The 18829-nt window shown below is 36.2% G+C and overlaps 2 protein-coding genes across 3 annotated transcripts in view; one reads left to right on the top strand and one right to left on the bottom strand.

The window, feature by feature from the left end:
• Positions 1-723: 723 nt before the first annotated feature.
• Positions 724-9401, top strand: LOC127512678 (WD repeat-containing protein 5-like). Its single transcript, XM_051893825.1, has 14 exons — positions 724-891; positions 1312-1412; positions 1795-1903; positions 2012-2085; positions 4400-4489; positions 4611-4700; positions 4817-4900; positions 4981-5036; positions 6078-6124; positions 6352-6427; positions 6665-6698; positions 7997-8071; positions 8195-8282; positions 8382-9401. The coding sequence occupies exons 2-14, from the start codon at positions 1344-1346 to the stop codon at positions 8480-8482; spliced, it is 993 nt and encodes a 330-aa protein (XP_051749785.1). The 5' UTR covers positions 724-891; positions 1312-1343; the 3' UTR covers positions 8483-9401.
• A 364-nt stretch (positions 9402-9765) lies between these two features.
• rxrab (retinoid x receptor, alpha b) overlaps positions 9766-18829 on the bottom strand; it is a 71825-nt gene continuing 62761 nt past the window's right edge. For both annotated transcript variants that reach the window (XM_051893814.1, XM_051893813.1), the window contains 3 exons: positions 17348-17439; positions 15603-15708; positions 9766-12119 (listed from right to left, as the gene is read on the bottom strand). In XM_051893814.1, coding sequence (XP_051749774.1) covers positions 11972-12119; positions 15603-15708; positions 17348-17439 — 346 coding nt within the window. In that variant the 3' untranslated portion in view covers positions 9766-11971. The remainder of the gene's footprint in view (positions 12120-15602; positions 15709-17347; positions 17440-18829) is intronic.

Raw genomic sequence — 18829 nt, forward strand, 5'->3', positions numbered from 1 at the left:
TGTTGTGTAAATGAATGCTCTCGGCCTCGCTCAGCTTTTAACATTCTCATTCCAAACGTCCAGTATACTTTTTATTGTTGTTTTTCTTTATTACAAATATCAAAGTGGCATAATTACATTGTTAAAGTCCGTAGGCCTTGATTAGGATCAGGAAACATGGGTTGTGAATGGGTTGTGTGACCAATGACTATAGAATTTGGTTGTGTGACTTGATGACCCACTGATAATACTGCTTATTACATAGCTACTTACTATAAATAAATAAATAAATGTGTGGACGTGAAATATTGTTTTGTTGAAATTAACTTTTATTAGCTTACTTCTAGAGACAAATATTGGATGCTGTGAAACAAATGTGCAGCATTTGCAACACTGGTCAAAATAATATCATATAGGCCTAGCCTAAATAATATATTTCTAGATGTCCAGTAAATAAATAAATGAGTAAATAGTTTGTTTGTGATGTTACACATCTCATGACCGATGATGTTAACGATCATCACCAAAAAATTTAAATTTAAAACAGTCAAAACAGTAAGACTGATCCCAGATCAGCTCTGTATGGAGCGAAAAACCACTTTCTCTTCTATTAGATGAAATATTTAAACAAACTTACTCGCAAAGTACTTAAATAAAAAATAGATGAGTTTGTTCACAATTTATTTGGAGGAACTAAAGCTGTGCAAAATTTATATTTGTCGCATAAAGTGAAGAAGACAGCAAGTAACAAGAAACTCAAGTTGTCATTACATACTGCACATGCGCGGTGGCGCGTGTGTAATTTCTATTTGGCTCAGCAAGTGTCCCGACGCGTCTTCTACTACTTGTTTTGTAAACATTATCGTTTGGAGCGGCTGGTTTGAAACCGAAACTTTGGTTCAGAACCTTCCAGTAAGTTATTATTGTTTGTTCGTGTTTCGTCGCTTATGTGATATGAAAACCTGAGCTGAATGCAAGCACTGTGGTTCGGTTGTTAGCCGTGCTAGGTGTGTGAGTGGACAGCAGTGATAGGGCGGCAACTACACAGTTGTTTACTGTTGTAACTGATTTATGTGTGACTGTCAAAATATACGCCACACCATTCGCAGTTCTAAATAAACATGAATTAGTCAGAGGAAGTAACTGGCTTGGCTGCCATGCTATTATAGTGAGACTTTCCTTTTAGGCCATGTGCATTTTGTAGCAGCCCAATGCTTTCAACTGTCAAGTTTGTGTTGTTGATATACTACTTAAATAAATGGCATTTATTTGAATCGTGTACATCTTTATAGTATGTTCAATTACGTTATGATCTCTTTCTCTATTATTTAGAACAACTGTATTTGACCACATGAGATGCAGTGATGGCATCAGAGGAGAAGAAGCTGGACACAGAAACACATAAGACACATTCAGCATCATCATCCTCTAAGGTAGATAAAAAAAAATAATAATAAAAAAAAAATAGCCTTTTGGTTGCTTTGCGCTTTTAAAGTTGTTATGAATTCAAAATTGACCAATATTACGGTATTTATTATAAATAATTTATCTGTGCACATCATTATATATAAAGTAACTTTCCATCCCTCTTGCAACAATATCTCTTCTCTGAAGACATGTTTACTGGCGTGAGGGCAACCTGTCACTCACATGAGATCACAGCAGTAGCAAACCACAACGATCCAGTCAATTCCTGATAGACAAAACCACTTCCTGCCCTACATTTAGGTTTCATGCCAACTTTAAACGCAGTTTCAGCCAGAAGATAAGTTTTTTTTCTCTGTTGATGTAATCTGTATATGTCTTTTTTTCTAGTCTGCCCCTGTGAAGCCAAACTACTCATTGAAGTTCACCCTCGCAGGCCACACAAAAGCTATATCATCAGTGAAATTTAGCCCAAGTGGTGAATGGTTAGCCAGTTCATGTAAGCAGTGCTTGTTTGTTTGTTTGTTATGTGTTGTAACATTCAACTGTAATCTACAAAAAGCAAACCAATGTCTGAAGATTTAAAAAATGACATTCTCTTTTTCAGCGGCAGACAAGCTCATCAAAATATGGGGCACTTTTGATGGAAAATTTGAGAAGAGTCTTGCAGGACATAAACTTGTGAGTTTAATCTAAGTTAAAATGATAGTTCACCCAAAAATGAAAATTCTGTCATCAATTACTCATGTTGTTTCAAACCTACAGTGCTCAGCGTAAATGAGTACACCCCTTTGAAAAGTAACATTTTAAACAATATCTCAATGAACACAAAAACAATTTCCAAAATGTTGACAAGACTAAGTTTTATATAACATCTGTTTAACTTATAACATGAAAGTAAGGTTAATAATATAACTTAGAGAACAACATTTTAATTTTTACTCAAATTAGGGTGATGCAAAAATGAGAACACCCCACTGAAAGTCTCTGGAACAAAGCTAAATTTTAGACTACAAATGTCTAATTTAACAAGAATTCAACCACAGGTGAGTCTAATTATTCTTTACACAGGTGTCCAGCAGACAGTTGACTATAAAAGGGTGTTAAAACCCCTTCCCATTTCATGCTGTCAGCAATGGCACCACATGGAAGAGAAATGTCACAAGACCTGAGAAAGAAAATAATTTCTTTACACCAGAAAGGTGAAGGCTACAAGAAGATCAGCAAAACTTTACTTATCAGTCAGAATACTGTAGCAAAAGTGGTACAAAAATTGAAAAAAGATGGAACTGCAACCATCTCACAGAGACATCCAGGTGGTCCACGGAAGTTAACACCTCAACAGGAGCGTCTTCTGATGAGAAGGGTTGAAGAAAATCGGCATTCAAGTTCACTGCAGTTATCTAAAGAAGTAGAAAGCCAAACTAGGGTGACTATTTCCCGTGACACAATACGGCGTACACTGCAGAGGAATGGCATGCATGGCTGCCGTCCACGAAAGAAGCCTCTCCTAAAGCCCAGGCACAAAAAAAGCCTGCCTAGAGTTTGCCAGGGCCCATGCTGACAAAGATGAAGACTACTGGGACTCTATACTCTAGAGTGATGAGACCAAGATATATGTTTTTAGAACTAATGGCTTCAAAACTGTATGGCGTCGCAAAGGTGAGGAATACAAAGAAAAATGCATATTGCCTACAGCGAAACATGGTGGTGGCAGTGTCCTTATGTGCATGAGTGCTGCTGGTGTCGGGGAGCTGCATTTCACTGATGGCATCATGAATTCACAGATGTACTGCTCTATACTGAAAGAGAAGATGCTAACATCACTCCGTGCCCTTGGTCGTCGTGCACTTTTCCAACATGACAATGATCCTAAACACACATCTAAGACCACTGTTGGATTTCTGAAGAAGAACAGGGTGAAAGTGATTCAGTGGCCAAGTATGTCTCCTGATCTGAACCCAGTCGAACACCTATGGGGAAGAGACAAGTTGAGCATCACTCTCCATCCAGCATCCAGTCTCTAAAAGAGGTCATTCTTGAAAAATGGAAAAAGATAGATGTTGCCAACTTGTTCATTCCTTGCCTAGAAGACTTTGTGCTGTCATTAAAAATCATGAAGGCCATACAAAGTACTAGATGTAGTATTTTTTTTGTTGTGGAGTGTTCTCATTTTTGCATCACCCTAATTTGAGTAAAACTGAAAAATGTGTTATCTAAGTTCTATTATTAACCTTACTTTCGTTAAACAGATGTCATATTAAATTTAGTCTTGTCAACATTTTGGAAATTGTTTTTGTGTTCATTGAGATATAGTTTAAAATGTTACTTTTCAAAGGGGGTGTACTCATTTATGCTGAGAACTGTTTAAGACTTTCAATCGTTTTCGAAACACAGGATATTTTTGATGAAAACTGAAACATTTCTGTCCCTCTGTTAAAAGTCCATTTTACCAAGACTTTCACTCTTCAAAAAGTCCATGAAATCATCACAAACAATTGAGCTGTCTTTGACCATATTTGATAAGCTCTATGTTGATCAATGTTTATCCTTGTTGTTGATCAATGTACTTTACCAATGTTCCATTATATAAAGCAATTGTGTCTCTTGGTAGACTTGGATTTAAATGCACGAGTCATATGAATTAGTTTAAAATCTCTTTCTGAACATGTCAAAGTTTTGGTGGAATGGACTTTCAGTGAAGTAATCTCTCAGGTTTCATTAAGTATACCTTCATTTGCATTTCGAAGATAAATGAAATTCTTTTGAGTTTGGAACAACATGAGGGTGAGTAAATGATGACAGAATTGCATTTTTGGGTGACACCCTCTTTTAAAGACTCAGTCTGTAAATCCAGCAACATTCAGGTTCAATCCCTTGCTCAGTATTCAAAGACATATGTATTAAAGAAATGCTATTGTATAAAAAATACTCTTAAGAATATTCCAGTCCCAACATTTAGAGAGCATATTGCGCTGTGTTTTGTATTTGGCAGGGAATATCAGATGTGGCCTGGTCCTCAGACTCAAATCTTTTGGTGTCTGCATCAGATGACAAGACACTGAAGATCTGGGATATGAGTTCGGTAAATCTTTTAGATATTTATATATATATATATATATATATATATAATATTCTGATGCTGTAGGTTTCATCCATATCAGTTTCTGAGTTTTTTCCCCAAATTTTCTGTCATGCATTTAAAGGGAAAATGTCTTAAGACACTAAAAGGCCACAGCAACTACGTCTTCTGTTGTAACTTCAACCCACAGTCGAATCTTGTTGTTTCTGGATCTGTAAGTAAACAGACAGATGGATTATTTTTTAAATGCATAAAAATACATATGCATATGAGACGACGATTACAATTGTATGTCATTTAGTGATCGAGCGGTGTGGTTCATGTTGACAGTTTGATGAGAGTGTACGGATTTGGGATGTCAAAACTGGGAAGTGTCTGAAGACCCTGCCAGCTCACTCGGACCCAGTCTCAGCGGTGAACATCAACTCCTAAAAAATCTTTTTGTTAGCTTGCATGTGGATTTTGATGATGTCGCTTTCATCTAATGTTTCTAGGTTCACTTCAACAGAGACGGATCTCTGATAGTATCCAGTAGCTATGATGGTTTATGGTAAGTTAAGTAGTGCCTTCTATTAAAGTACCGCTAATATGCTTTTTTGAATTTTATCTTTCATGCAGTGTGTAATATAGCTGTTTGTGAATATAAACGGTCTGCAAAGTTTTAATGATCAAAGTACATGACAAAAAAAAGTTTTTTTCTCCTAAAAGAAATAATCGATTCCGAACTGCTTGAATGAGTCATCAGCAATTCTAGTCTCACTTCCTGTTACATAAAACCTTCCTAGTACATAATACCGAACAACATCTACTTTGACCCGCCCTCAAACACTGTAGCTGTAGCTGAGGCCTGGAAGAGTTTGGTTCGTGTTGTCGACATGTCAAGAAGATGCTGTTTTCAGCGCTGCGAATCCACTTTGCATGCACTTCAAAAGGATGAGGACTTTTGCTGGAATTGATATGGAAAAACTGATGCCATCATTCGTATCACTGTGTATCAAGTGCTGAGGAAGCCTCCGGAGCTGAAATTCAGATATGGTAATAGGCATTTTATTTCTGACACGCACTGTAAGCAGTAGACCAACAAACTGGGCTGTCAGACCAATCAGAGCAGAGTAGGCTCACGGTAAGGAGGGGTTTAGAGAGATTGAATCCTCAAACAAACTGTTTTCAGACTCTGAAAAATAAGGTGATGTGCAATGTATATTATGAATTTTTTTTATTTTTTTTATATATACCTTGGATGCATGTAAACCTATTGTAGGAGACCTCCAAAACGCAATTAGGAACCTTTAAAATATCGTAATAGGGGCACTTTAAAAGTGCTGAAATCCATTTCAGCATTTTTGCTAACTTACTCTAGACCACCCCCATCTCTTCAAACACACACCCTCTCTCCAAAACCCTGCCCTACAAAGGCATGTCAGCAAATCCAAACATGTAAAAGGGAGAGTGGCATAGCACATTCTCTGTCAGGTAGAGCAGATATACTAATACATTTACTTGCAGCACCTCTAAGTAAGCCACTATCCTAACTTATGATTCTTTAAGACCGATGTGATGTCATTATTTATCCTTTCATGTACTGTTTCAGTCGATTGTGGGACACTGCTTCAGGACAATGTCTGAGAACTCTTATAGGTATGTGACTGTTTTCTCTTTAGTATGTACCATATGTACTGATGAAGCTGGAGAGCATAGTATCAAGTTTTCTAATTATAGCTGGACTTTAGATGTTGAGTGAGTGTTGTTGTGGTGCCAGATGGCAGGATGGTGTGGGGTGTATAATTTGGATAAATGTGGCTGCTCTAAATGCAAATAAGGAGAGTCTGTTGATGGAGAACTTTTTTTTTTATTATTATTTCCAGATGATGACAACCCTCCTGTCTCATTTGTGAAGTTTTCTCCAAATGGAAAATACATTCTAGCTGCAACACTGGACAAGTAAGTGAACTCATCCCCCTAGTGATGTTTTCTATTCAGTGCAGAGTTTCTGAGACAATATGCATTTAGTTAAAAACAATTGTAAAAACAAATATAATTATTTAAATATTATGGTAACACTTTACAATAAGGTCTCATTAACATGAGCATTATTTTTACAGCATTTATTAACCTTTTATTAATGTTAGTTAATAAACATGCTTATGTTCATATCTTTTTTTTTTCTTTTCCTTACAGTACCTTAAAGCTCTGGGACTACAGCAAAGGAAAGGTATGTCATTTAATTATAATGAATGTTGACTGCTACTGATTAACATTTTTTATCAGAAAATATTGTTTTAATACATTCAAATTAATAGTGTATATAATTTACATACTATTAATTTTACTACATTAATAAAAATATTTTGTGACATGCTGATAATGCGAATTTGTATGTACATGTGTACAGGGTTGACAATACTTGTGAGGTCCAAAATTTAAATTTAGTGTTTTGCACAGGTTTCTGTGAGGGTTATGTTTAGGCATAGGGCAGGTTAGGCGAAAACAAATATCATTAATCTTATATATAAAAACAATGGATGTCCATGAGATATCCTTACTAATATAGTCAAACATACGTGTGTGTGTTTACCTACTTAATCATATTTTGGGGACAAATTTATACCCAGAATTGAGATAGGGTAAGATGCCACCGGGGCAAGATGACCCCCCCACTCATTTCAGCACTTTTGATGAATGGCTATGCTATTTTTAATTTTGTTATTTTATCTGAATATCAACATTTGTGAGATTTAGTCAGCCGAAACAGTTTTAAGGTTAATTGATCTAATTTTGTGTCTTTGGAAAATAGTGATCTATGACATTTTATGTTGAATATCAAAGTTTTTTGTATCTATTTGTTAACGAGGGATTTATGGACACATTAATGTTTTTAGATTTGAGGAGTAAAAGTTAAGAGTTTTTATTTTAAAGTAAAAAGTTAAAATTAGACCCTTGGGGTAAGATGACCCCCTACCCCAGATTTGGCACAGAAGTGCAATGATGTTACTTGTGTTATTATTTTTAAATTTAATACTTATTGTAATCAAATGGGCTTCTTACCCCAGGTAGGAGGGTCAACTTACCCCAATAGGGGCCATCTTACCCGTCTTTTAATATGTTACATTTTGTACTATAACAACTAAATTAGCAAATGTTTCAATTTATTTCCTATAATAACAAATTGGCTGATGCATCATCATCCTGCACATGCTAAACTTATATCTTAATATGTTACGGTTTAAAAGTAAATCCACATTGTTCTTATGGGGGCATCTTCCCCCATGTTACCCTAAAACCTCTTTTGGGGACGTGCTCATTTGTAAGAAGGTTAACAAAAGAGATAAATAGAAAATAACTTTTTTGTTTAATTGTAAAAATGCAGAACATTTTCTTTTAGGGTTAAGGTATAGTATTTCTAAATAGCTGTATATAAAAACAATAGAATGTCCACATTTAGCTAAGTAAACATGTGGGTAATATTTCATGCTTTAAATGATCTATTGTTCCTTTTAATATTTTTTTTAGTGTCTCAAGACATATACTGGACATAAGAATGAAAAGTATTGCGTGTTTGCCAATTTTTCTGTGACTGGAGGAAAGGTAGGTTCTGTTCTACTTTGTCAAAGTATTTGTTTCAACACATAGCTATATAGTTATTTTAGGCCAGTTTTTTTTTTTTTTTTTTTTTTTTGAATAACCTGAATCTGTCTTGCTTTCATTCAGTGGATCGTCTCAGGCTCTGAAGACAATATGGTGTATATTTGGAACTTGCAGACCAAAGAAATTGTGCAGAAATTACAAGGGCACACAGGTATATGACATTTGATTGACCTCCCAGACAATGCAGTCTCTTTCATTTTGTTAACATAAGAGGTAAGACATTGTAAATATGATGTATTTTTGTCCTTAGATGTAGTGATCTCGACAGCCTGCCACCCTACAGAAAACATCATTGCCTCTGCAGCCCTGGAGAACGACAAGACCATCAAACTGTGGAAGAGTGATTGTTAAGTTAAAGCATAGTACTTCAGAGGCTTTAGTAGAAAAATTTAGACTGACTTCGAATAGTGTCTGTATTTTACAATGGTTTGATAGCACATGAATGCAGGTTTATCTGAGAGATGGGCAGGTCCTATCTGCTTATAATAGTGACATCTCACTTATCATTAAGCCTTTTCTCCCCTTAAAGTTTTAATTCACCCAAAAATGAAAATTCTGTCATTAATTACTCACCCTCATGTCGTTCCAAACCCATAAGACATTTGTTCATCTTTGGAACACAAATGAAGATCTTTTTAATGAAATCTGAGAGCTTTCTGTCCCTCCATTGACAGCCTAGGCAGCTACCACTTTCAAGCCCCAGGTAGTAAAGGTAGTAAGGACATCATTAAAGGAATCCATGTGACTCCAGTGGTTTAACCTCAATTTTATGAAGCGACGTGAGTGCTTTGTTTGCACAAAAAAACATTATTTACAAAATATTAATCTCGCAACTACATCTGCTCTCGCGTCAACCCAACATGCGTACGTGGTAGTGCTCTTGTGGACGTTGGAGATTAATATTTTGTAAATAAAGTGGTAAATTATGTTTTTTTGCAGTTGTGTAGGCTGTCAATGGAGGGACAGAAAGCTCTTAGATTTCATTAAAAAGTTCTTAATTTGTGTTTCAAAGACGAAGAAGTTCCGAAGATGTCTTAAGGGTTTGGAATGACATGAGGGCAAGTAATTAATGACAGAATTTTCATTTTTGGGATAACTAACCCTTTAATATACTGTATAATCTACTGTAATGTTTTCAGTTCGTTTTAATTTATTACTGAAGAGCAAATGTTTTCTATCAAATCATGAATACTATTGTTTTATTGTTCTATTTGGGTAAAAATATATGTACCAAAAATGTATATATAAATGTTTTTGTTGAACGAGAAAATGTCTTTTGATGTCAGTTTTTGCTGTCAAATGTTTGCCTTTTCTGCTTTTTGTTTAATCATATTGCAATTATTGATATTTATATGTAAATTAGCAATGTCCGTTGGAAACTTCAATTCTTTCTAAACATAATTTTCCAGCATTTCAGCTTTGAATTTAAAGATATTCATTTGTCTTCAGTTTTATTTTTATGGTTTGGCTTTGATCCATTGGAGCAGTAGGTTAATCTCCATAAAATTCATAATCTTCAGCATGCTTTGTGATAGGAGTATATAGAAATATCCTGTCTAGAAATATCTTGTATGTCATCATTTATTCATAACTATCAAATACTTTAATGTTTTCTGAAGATTGACATCACAGTCTTTTTTTACAATCTGAAATTTAATAGTCCTTTGAGCAGACATTATATAATAGGTCAATACACAATACACCCTCAATTTGTCTTGTAAAAAAGAGTGAGCATCCTCAGCTCAGGTGAGGGTACCATGAAAACAAATGGCAGAGGACCAGAAGCCTTTGCACGTAAACCTTTCCCTCAGTTCAGGCATAAGGGCATGGCTCCACTTAAAAAGGAATATTTACACCAACAATATGAACAACATAGAACTGATGAAATAATGATACAGAGAAAAAAAATTACACTTTGTACAAAAATAGATAATTCTCTTAAAATGCATCTCTTTTGTGTTTTGTTAACTTGTCCTGTGATGGCTGGTGTCTCACAGTCACAGGGAAATATTACAGATTCAGAGAAAGATGTCTGATGGCGGCACATCAGGATTGCAGCTGATATCAGATAAGATGTGCCTGGCTCCTGGTGGTCTAACAAACCCTGTTTGACTAGTCCAATACAGTTTTTCTTCTTTACCTCAGCAAGGGGCTTTTAGTTCTTGTTTGCACATTTTAAATATGCTGGTTTTGGAGTAATGAAAGGCCAAAGATATTCAATAACAGAACTAGCAAAATCAAAGCACTGATCTTCCCTGACTGCTGATTGAAAACATAAAAACATGAAAACTATAACTTTAGGTTCTGTATAGCAATTAAATAGACATTATATGCTGTTTGTGTGCATATTAGACTGAATAGTCTGTTGTCATTTTGCTGTGAGGCCTGGCGTAATAGACTTTTGGCAGAATGTGTAGTCTAAATCAGCAGGTCTTCTGCACTATGTCTGCTAATGACAATTCTTTAAATTCCTGCTACACAGCTCACATACCTCCTGAATTCCAATAATAATTATTTTAAATTCATTGTCATCATTAAAACACTGGTTCAGATTGGCTCAATCTGCAAATGAGGTTTGATGCGTTAGTACAAATGGTATGAACCTGTAATTATCACCATTTACAGTTTCTTGCTTATGACAGATAAGACACTGCACAACAAAACCAAAAACACAAGAAAATGTGGGTTTTTGCATTTTGCATCAACCTGAGGCATAGAAATGGTTACTTTGCAATGTTTGCCATGCATTTTATGACAATCCAACTCTTAAACTGTAACAATTCCATGTAATAGCAAATGAGTGCAGCTGTAATGTCACAACTCTTCCAATAGGGGACAGACATAGCACTTCTCAAACCTCCTGATTCCCTGAGGCCAGAGTATCATCTGGATTCCTTTAACTCATTGCATATTTTCAAATCACAAACACCCACTTGCTGGGAATTATCAGATGATATATAAACATTATTGAAAATCTTTGGAAATAATACATATTTATGCTGAATTATAGAGGCAAAAAATCATGAAAAATCCTTTTCAATTTTTTTTTTTTTTTTTACACAATTCTAACAATGAATCATTGTATTTTCATCCAGCGTGAGTTCAGCCAAGAGAACACCTGCTTTTCATTCTTTTTAGGCCATTCTGTTATTCATAGGCCCATATATCTCCCAAAAAGAAAATGACTTAAAGCCAAACTGTGTGCAGATTCTTCCTCATGAAGATGGACTTTAAGCATCCTGACGTATGACAATACCACTTGAAAGAAGCAATTTCTAAGTGCCTGGAAAAACAAACAAAAAAACAAATGTGGTCCTTTTAACACTGTTAACACTGAACTCTGCTACGATTTCAGCAAGAGCTTCTAATGGTAGATACAGTGATGTGTTCTTTAAGGACAGCTGCATGAAGAAGTGCATCCGAGGTATTTTTTATCCTCATGAAATCTGAAAATTCACAGCAAAATGATTGTGAGTTCAGAGATGAGGCGTTTTGGCTGTGTACTCAATGGAAAGCAGAGGTAGACCTCTGTAAGGCAGAAGAAATGAGAAACCGGTAAAAAAAAAAACCTGTCCAGAAGTTTGTGACTTCCCAAACGTGCATGCAAACCAGGAAGAAAATAAACCCCTCACTTAATCCATCCTGTATAGTATTCCGCAATGAACAGTTACTCAGTATTTTGTGGATTGCGCAATGTTTCTGATGAAACACCTAGGTAGAATTACTCTTGGTTCAGTCCTCTTCGGTGAGATCCGAGATGTGTCCTGTCCCTCCTGTAGTGTTCTATACATAAGCTGCACCCTCTGTTAGAGGGGGCGGAGATGAAAAGAAATTATTCCCTCATGTCATTTGGTGTGGCGCCTCGAGCATTTCCATTAGGAAAGTGTCGATGGGCGTGTCCCCGATTAACTTGAAAAAGAAGAGATGTTCGAGACATTTCAGGCCGATGGAGCGCAGAGCAGGCAGACGCAGTAACAGCTTGGCAAATCTGTTTGTGAAACAAGTGATGTCAATGTGTGGATTAGCACAGTGTAAAAATTAAGCTGTTTTCTTAAAATGTTAGTTCATCCAAAAATGAAAATTCTGTCATTAATTACTCACCCTCATGTCATTCTACACCCGTAAGACCTTCGCTCATCTTCTAAACACAAATTAATTTTTGATGAAATCCGATGGCTCAGTGAGGCCTCTATTGAGAACAAAGCCACTGAACCTCTCAAGATCCATAAAGGTACTAAAAACATATTTAAAACAGTTCATGTGAGTACGGTGGTTCTACCTTAATATTATAAAAAAGACTTTTCAACAATATCTAGTGATGGCCGATTTCAAAACACTGCATCGGAGTTTTACGAATTGAATCAGTGGTTTGGAGCGCCAAAGTCATGTGATTTCAGCAGTTTAGCCATTTGATAGGAGATCCGAATCACTAATTCGAAACAAAAGATTCGTAAAGCTCTGAAGCAGCGTTTTGAAATCGGCCATCACGAGATATTGTTAAAAAGTCGTTATTTTGTTTTTTTGGTGCACAAAAAAGTATTCTCGTTGCTTTATAACCACTGAAGTCACATGAACTGTTTTAAATATGTTTTTAGTACCTTTATGGATCATGAGAGGTTCGGTGGCTTTGCTCTCAATAGTGGCCTCACTGAGCCATTGGATTTCATTGATAATATCTTAATTTGTGTTCCGAAGATGAACAAGGCCTTACGGGTGTAGAACGACATGAGGGTGAGTAATAAATGACATTATTTTCATTTTTGGGTGAACTAACCCTTTAAGTTGTGGTAAATCATCAATAATTTGTAAATAAATTAAACTTCGTTCAAAAGTTTGGGGACAGTAAGGTTTTTATATATTTCTATTCACCAAGGCCACATTAAATTGATCAAAAGTGACTGTAAAGACATTTATAATGTTACAAAATATTTCAAATAAATGCTATTCTTTTAAACTTTTGATTCATCAAAGAATCCTGAATGTATCATGTTTTTCACAAGCATATTAAGCAGCACAACTGTTTTCAACATTGATATCAATAAGAAATGTTTCTAGAGCACCAAATTAGAATGATTGGTAACACTTTACTTAAATATATAATGCATTATAAAAGTATTTTAACGCATTAATTATGCCTTGTAATGCACCTTATAATGCATTGTATGATCTCATAAGTAATTGTAACTAGTTGTAATGCATTATAATACATATGTTATGTCTTTAGAAAGTATAATGCATTTAAACACCCAATTTTAAATTTAACCTGGAATCTGAAAAGTATTATAATGCATTTGAACTTTGGTTACAATTGCTTATGAAAAGATATAATGCATTATAACATACATTATGAATACCTTTATAATGCATTATACATAAAGGCTTTAAGTAAAGTGTTACCAAATGATTTCTGATGGATCATGTGACACTGAAGAATGGAGTACTAACTGCTGAAAATTCAGCTTTGCCATCACAGGAATAAATTACACTTTAAAATATATTTAAATGGTAAACCGTTGTTTTAAATTGTATTAATATTTTGCAATATTCATGTTTTTATTGTATTTTTGATCAAATAAATGCAGCCTTAATTAGCATAAGAGTTTTTTTTTAACATATATGTAGAAAATAAGCAAACTGACTTTTACTATAAGTAAAATGGGTTGTGAAAATGAAATAAAATGAATGAACATGAAATGAAAAAATATATCATGCTCACTCTGAATCCAATTAAACCTTTTCTAAATCTCTATAGCACTCTTTTTGTTTTGTGCTATTACTTTAATTTTACAGTGGGTACGGAAAGTATTCAGACCCCCTTAAATTTTTCACTCTTTGTTATATTGCAGCCATTTGCTAAAATCATTTAAGTTAATTTTTTTTCCCTCATTAATGTACACACAGCACTCCATATTGACAGAAAAACACAGAATTGTTGACATTTTTGCAGATTTATTAAAAAAAAACTGAAATATCACATGGTCCTAAGTATTCAGACCCTTTGCTGTGACACTCATATATTTAACTCAGGTGCTGTCCATTTCTTCTGATCATCCTTGAGATGGTTCTACACCTTCATTTGAGTCCAGCTGTGTTTGATTATACTGATTGGACTTGATTAGGAAAGCCACACACCTGTCTATATAAGACCTTACAGCTCACAGTGCATGTCAGAGCAAATGAGAATCATGAGGTCAAAGGAACTGCCTGAAGAGCTCAGAGACAGAATTGTGGCAAGGCACAGATCTGGCCAAGGTTACAAAAAAATTTCTGCTGCACTTAAGGTTCCTAAGAGCACAGTGGCCTCCATAATCCTTAAATGGAAGACGTTTGGGACGACCAGAACCCTTCCTAGAGCTGGCCGTCCGGCCAAACTGAGCTATCGGGGGAGAAGAGCCTTGGTGAGAGAGGTAAAGAAGAACCCAAAGATCACTGTGGCTGAGCTCCAGAGATGCAGTCGGGAGATGGGAGAAAGTTGTAGAAAGTCAACCATCACTGCAGCCCTCCACCAGTCGGGGCTTTATGGCAGAGTGGCCCGACGGAAGCCTCTCCTCAGTGCAAGACACATGAAAAAACACCTGAAGGACTCCAAGATTGTGAGAAATAAGATTCTCTGGTCTGATGAGACCAAGATAGAACTTTTTGGCCTTAATTCTAAGCGGTATGTGTGGAGAAAACCAGGCACTACTCATCACCTGTCCAATACAGTCCCAACAGTGAAGCATGGTGGTGGCAGCATCATGCTGTGGGGGAGTTTTTCAGCTGCAGGGACAGGACGACTGGTTGTAATCGAGGGAAAGATGAATGTGGCCAAGTACAGGGATATCCTGGACAAAAACCTTCTCCAGAGTGCTCAGGACCTCAGACTGGGCCGAAGGTTTACCTTCCAACAAGACAATGACCCTAAGCACACAGCTAAAATAACGAAGGAGTGGCTTCACAACAACTCCGTGACTGTTCTTGAATGGCCCAGCCAGAGCCCTGACTTAAACCCAATTGAGCATCTCTGGAGAGACCTAAAAATGGCTGTCCACCAACGTTTACCATCCAACCTGACAGAACTGGAGATGATCTGCAAGGAGGAATGGCAGAGGATCCCCAAATCCAGGTGTGAAAAACTAGTTGCATCTTTCCCAAAAAGACTCATGGCTGTATTAGATCAAAAGGGTGCTTCTACTAAATACTGAGCAAAGGGTCTGAATACTTAGGACCATGTGATATTTCAGTTTTTCTTTTTTAATAAATCTGCAAAAATGTCAACAATTCTGTGTTTTTCTGTCAATATGGGGTGCTGTGTGTACATTAATGAGGGAAAAAAATGAACTTAAATGATTTTAGCAAATGGCTGCAATATAACAAAGAGTGAAAAATTTAAGGGGGTCTAAATACTTTCCGTACCCACTGTATATACAAGTGAAATAATGAAGTGTACATAAACACATGTGAGATGAAAGGTGTGTGTGTGTGCGCGTACCTCCCAGGCTGATCAGGGTATTTGTGTTTACAGTAGGCCTCTAGAGAAGCATACACTCTTTCCCTTAATGCCTCCACCTCTGATGGATTAGACAGTCCTTTTGAATCTATGAGTCAATAAAAACACAAAATCCACAATTTATTGATTAGACGTATTTAAACATTAAGCTTTCATAAGAATCGGTATGTAAGGATAAACCTTGTTTGATACAAAACAATGTCATGTTAAGGTGTCTGTTGAGGTATTGTTCAAAAGTGTGGGGTCAGTACATTTTTAAAAAATAAATAAATGAATACTTTTATTGAGCAAGGATGTGTTACATTGATTAACAGTTACAGTAAATACATTTATAATGTAACAAAAGATTTCCATTTCAAATAACTGCTGTTCTTTTAAACTTTTTGAGTTCCTAAAAGAATCCTGAAAAAAATGTATCACAGTTTCTACAAAAATAGTAAGCGCAACTGTTTTCAATATTGATAATAAGAAATGTTTCTTGAGCAGCAAATCAGCATATTAGAATGATTTCTGAAAGATCTGAATACTGGAGTAATGATGCTGAAAATTTGTTTTAAAAAATATTACAAAAACTTACCAATCCCAAAATTTTGAACAGTATAGAGTACATTTGTCTGTAACTTGTCTTGTGGATGATGGGTACTGCTAGTTTAATCAAATAACTTTAGGCTGTAGATAAAGCTTTTCAGAAAGTACAGCATCTTGTTTTGTTCCAACATCTGAAATAAAGTGCATTACCTTTGAATGTTCTTCACATACTGTACATCTAAAGAGAGGATGCTGACCATACTATATTTGGCAAAGCCCTCAGCATCAGATACCATATCCCACAATGCAATGTGCTTGAATTTACATTTTGTCAGGTGCTTCTGCAGGATTTCGGAGGGGATTTATTCATTTTAAAAAATAAGCTCAATATATGCTCATTTTAAAAATTCAACTCTGAGAAAAGTTTTAATTTTCTTGATTATAGCCATTTTCCACCATTGGGCCAAACCGTTCTCATTGCTAAACGGTTCCATTCCGTGTCGATCCCAGCCAATTTAGTTTTATTTTCCACTGTAGGGCTGATAACAGAGCTCTTTGAAATGTAATACAAATGCGTCAGTCGTTGTCTTGGTAACGCAAGAGTTTACAGACTGTATGAGATGGAAATAGCGATATCCTCCACGTTATGGAGGATGATCACATATTTCTTTAAATTGTATTATTAACTTGTGTTTACTTCACTCAAATAGTGCGCTTGGCCAGCTACAGAGAAACTGGTAGCCAGGCAACAGACAAGTGACTAATCCTGAGTGGCGACATCACTACATGGCCAACTGTGCTGAGAATTCTGGGCCGAGAACGATGTGTAATTGCGACATGCTAAACCAAGCTCAAGTGGAAATATAACTAGAACTGTTCCTTACCGTTCTAAAAACCATTCGCCCCGACAGTGGAAAAACAGCTTAAGTCTAGCATTCATGTAACTATTACACACTTCTAAAAGATTTTTTTTAAAACACAGCAAAAAGCGAAAAACAAAATGGTCAAATATATCTATCTAACACATTCACATATTATTTTGCAGTACACAGTATATACTGATCTGCCTGCTATACTGAGGTTTACAGTCACATGAATCTCATTTACCCTTTCTGGATTTATTCCAACACATTTTTTAAAAACATTTTAAACGCACTTGCATAAGAGTGCTGTGTTTGTATAAGTATACATTACTGTACCTGGATTGAACAGAACAATGGCCCGCAGGCATCCAAGTTCAGTCTTGTCCATTTGCATGTCTCTCATCTTTGACACAAGCTCTGTCAGCACTCTGTAAAAAAAGTGACAAAAATCTTTATGCTCACAGGCAACTCAGCCAATCTAAATTATAGACATAGTTCATTTTTCTCCAACATACCCTTAAAAATGCCAGTAAATGTTCTGTAACATATTAAACAGGCTCAGTGAGTCATCGCTCCACTTTATATTTAGTTTTCATATCGCCTTGAAAATCAAAGTCATTATGTCTTATAAGACACATTCATCTCTACTGCAGACAGACCGGGCAGCATATATTTCATTAGTGAGGACACCAGCATATCTCACGCAGCCAGTGAAACATTATCACAGCGCTACATAAAACTGCCATACGGCTTAATGTAAAAACGGCATCAATCAAGAGTAAGATGTGCAGGACACTTTCATGATGCAGCGTCTAATATCATTATAGGGGTTATTTTCAAAAATTCATGTGTGCATGACCTACGGCTGTCACAAATCTTCCACAGGGTGTACTATCAGGACACAGAAAGGTTTCTTAGTAGACCACAAGACTATACTCTGACACTGAATTTAAAACGATAGTTCACCCAAAATGAAAATTTGGTCATTAATAGGGGCTTAGTTATAGGTACTCAGTTATGGGGGCAGTCCCCTGAGAACGAAATTTTCCCCTAGGGTCATTTTCCTGGTTGCATTCGCACCACCAGTAGGAACTCTTAAGTGATGTAAGCCGGCCAACAGCGACGTCATTTAAGTGTGGCATTCAACAACATCAACAACTGGACGCCATGATCGGAGCTGTGTTTTTGTTGTGTGTTGTGGGTTTTGTGATAACTGAGATGGAATGTAGACGTATAAGTTATGTGATTGAAAGAGAAAAAGGAGGGCTATAGAGACGAAAACTCCTATGAAAACTTGCAGTGCTACATATCATTGAGGCTGAGAAAAGAACACAACGCTGCAGACAAAGGCAACAGGTTAATGCTGTTAACCATAGCTTTCTGTATGTCTTATCATTGTTTTCCATGTTCGTGGAGTTTATGTAGTAAGTATATATAAACTCTGTGTTTACACTGATTTTTAAAAATGGTGGGTGCCGGTGTTTTGTATGCGTTCGGCCAGTCAACATACACTTATGCCACTGGTAGTTCCTATTGTGCTGGGTTAGACCCTCTTCTGAAGTAGGAATTAATTTAGTCCTCCCAAAAGGCGTTCCTATTACAAAAATCATTCCCAGTTCCTGCAGTGCGAACATGCCAAAAAGCGGGTATTTCCTCCGATAGTTATAGGAACTCCAGTGCAAAAGCCCCTATTTACTCACCCTCACATTGTTAACATCCTGTGTTACTTTCTCTTTTTCATGGAACACAAAAGGAGATGCTTAGAAGGATGTTGTGGCTGCTCTTTTCCATATAAATTAAGTGAATGGGGACTGGATC

This window comes from Ctenopharyngodon idella, chromosome 5 (assembly GCF_019924925.1).
Source record: "Ctenopharyngodon idella isolate HZGC_01 chromosome 5, HZGC01, whole genome shotgun sequence".
In the NCBI taxonomy this organism is placed as follows: domain Eukaryota; kingdom Metazoa; phylum Chordata; class Actinopteri; order Cypriniformes; family Xenocyprididae; genus Ctenopharyngodon; species Ctenopharyngodon idella.

Excerpts from the sequence above, each read along its gene's own strand:
- LOC127512678 (XM_051893825.1), top strand. The coding sequence starts at position 1,344 with ATGGCATCAGAGGAGAAGAAGCTGGACACAGAAACACATAAGACACAT. Across the intron at positions 4,490-4,610 it reads AGATCTGGGATATGAGTTCG|GGAAAATGTCTTAAGACACT; the intron begins GTAAATCTTTTA and ends ATGCATTTAAAG. Across the intron at positions 4,701-4,816 it reads ATCTTGTTGTTTCTGGATCT|TTTGATGAGAGTGTACGGAT; the intron begins GTAAGTAAACAG and ends TCATGTTGACAG.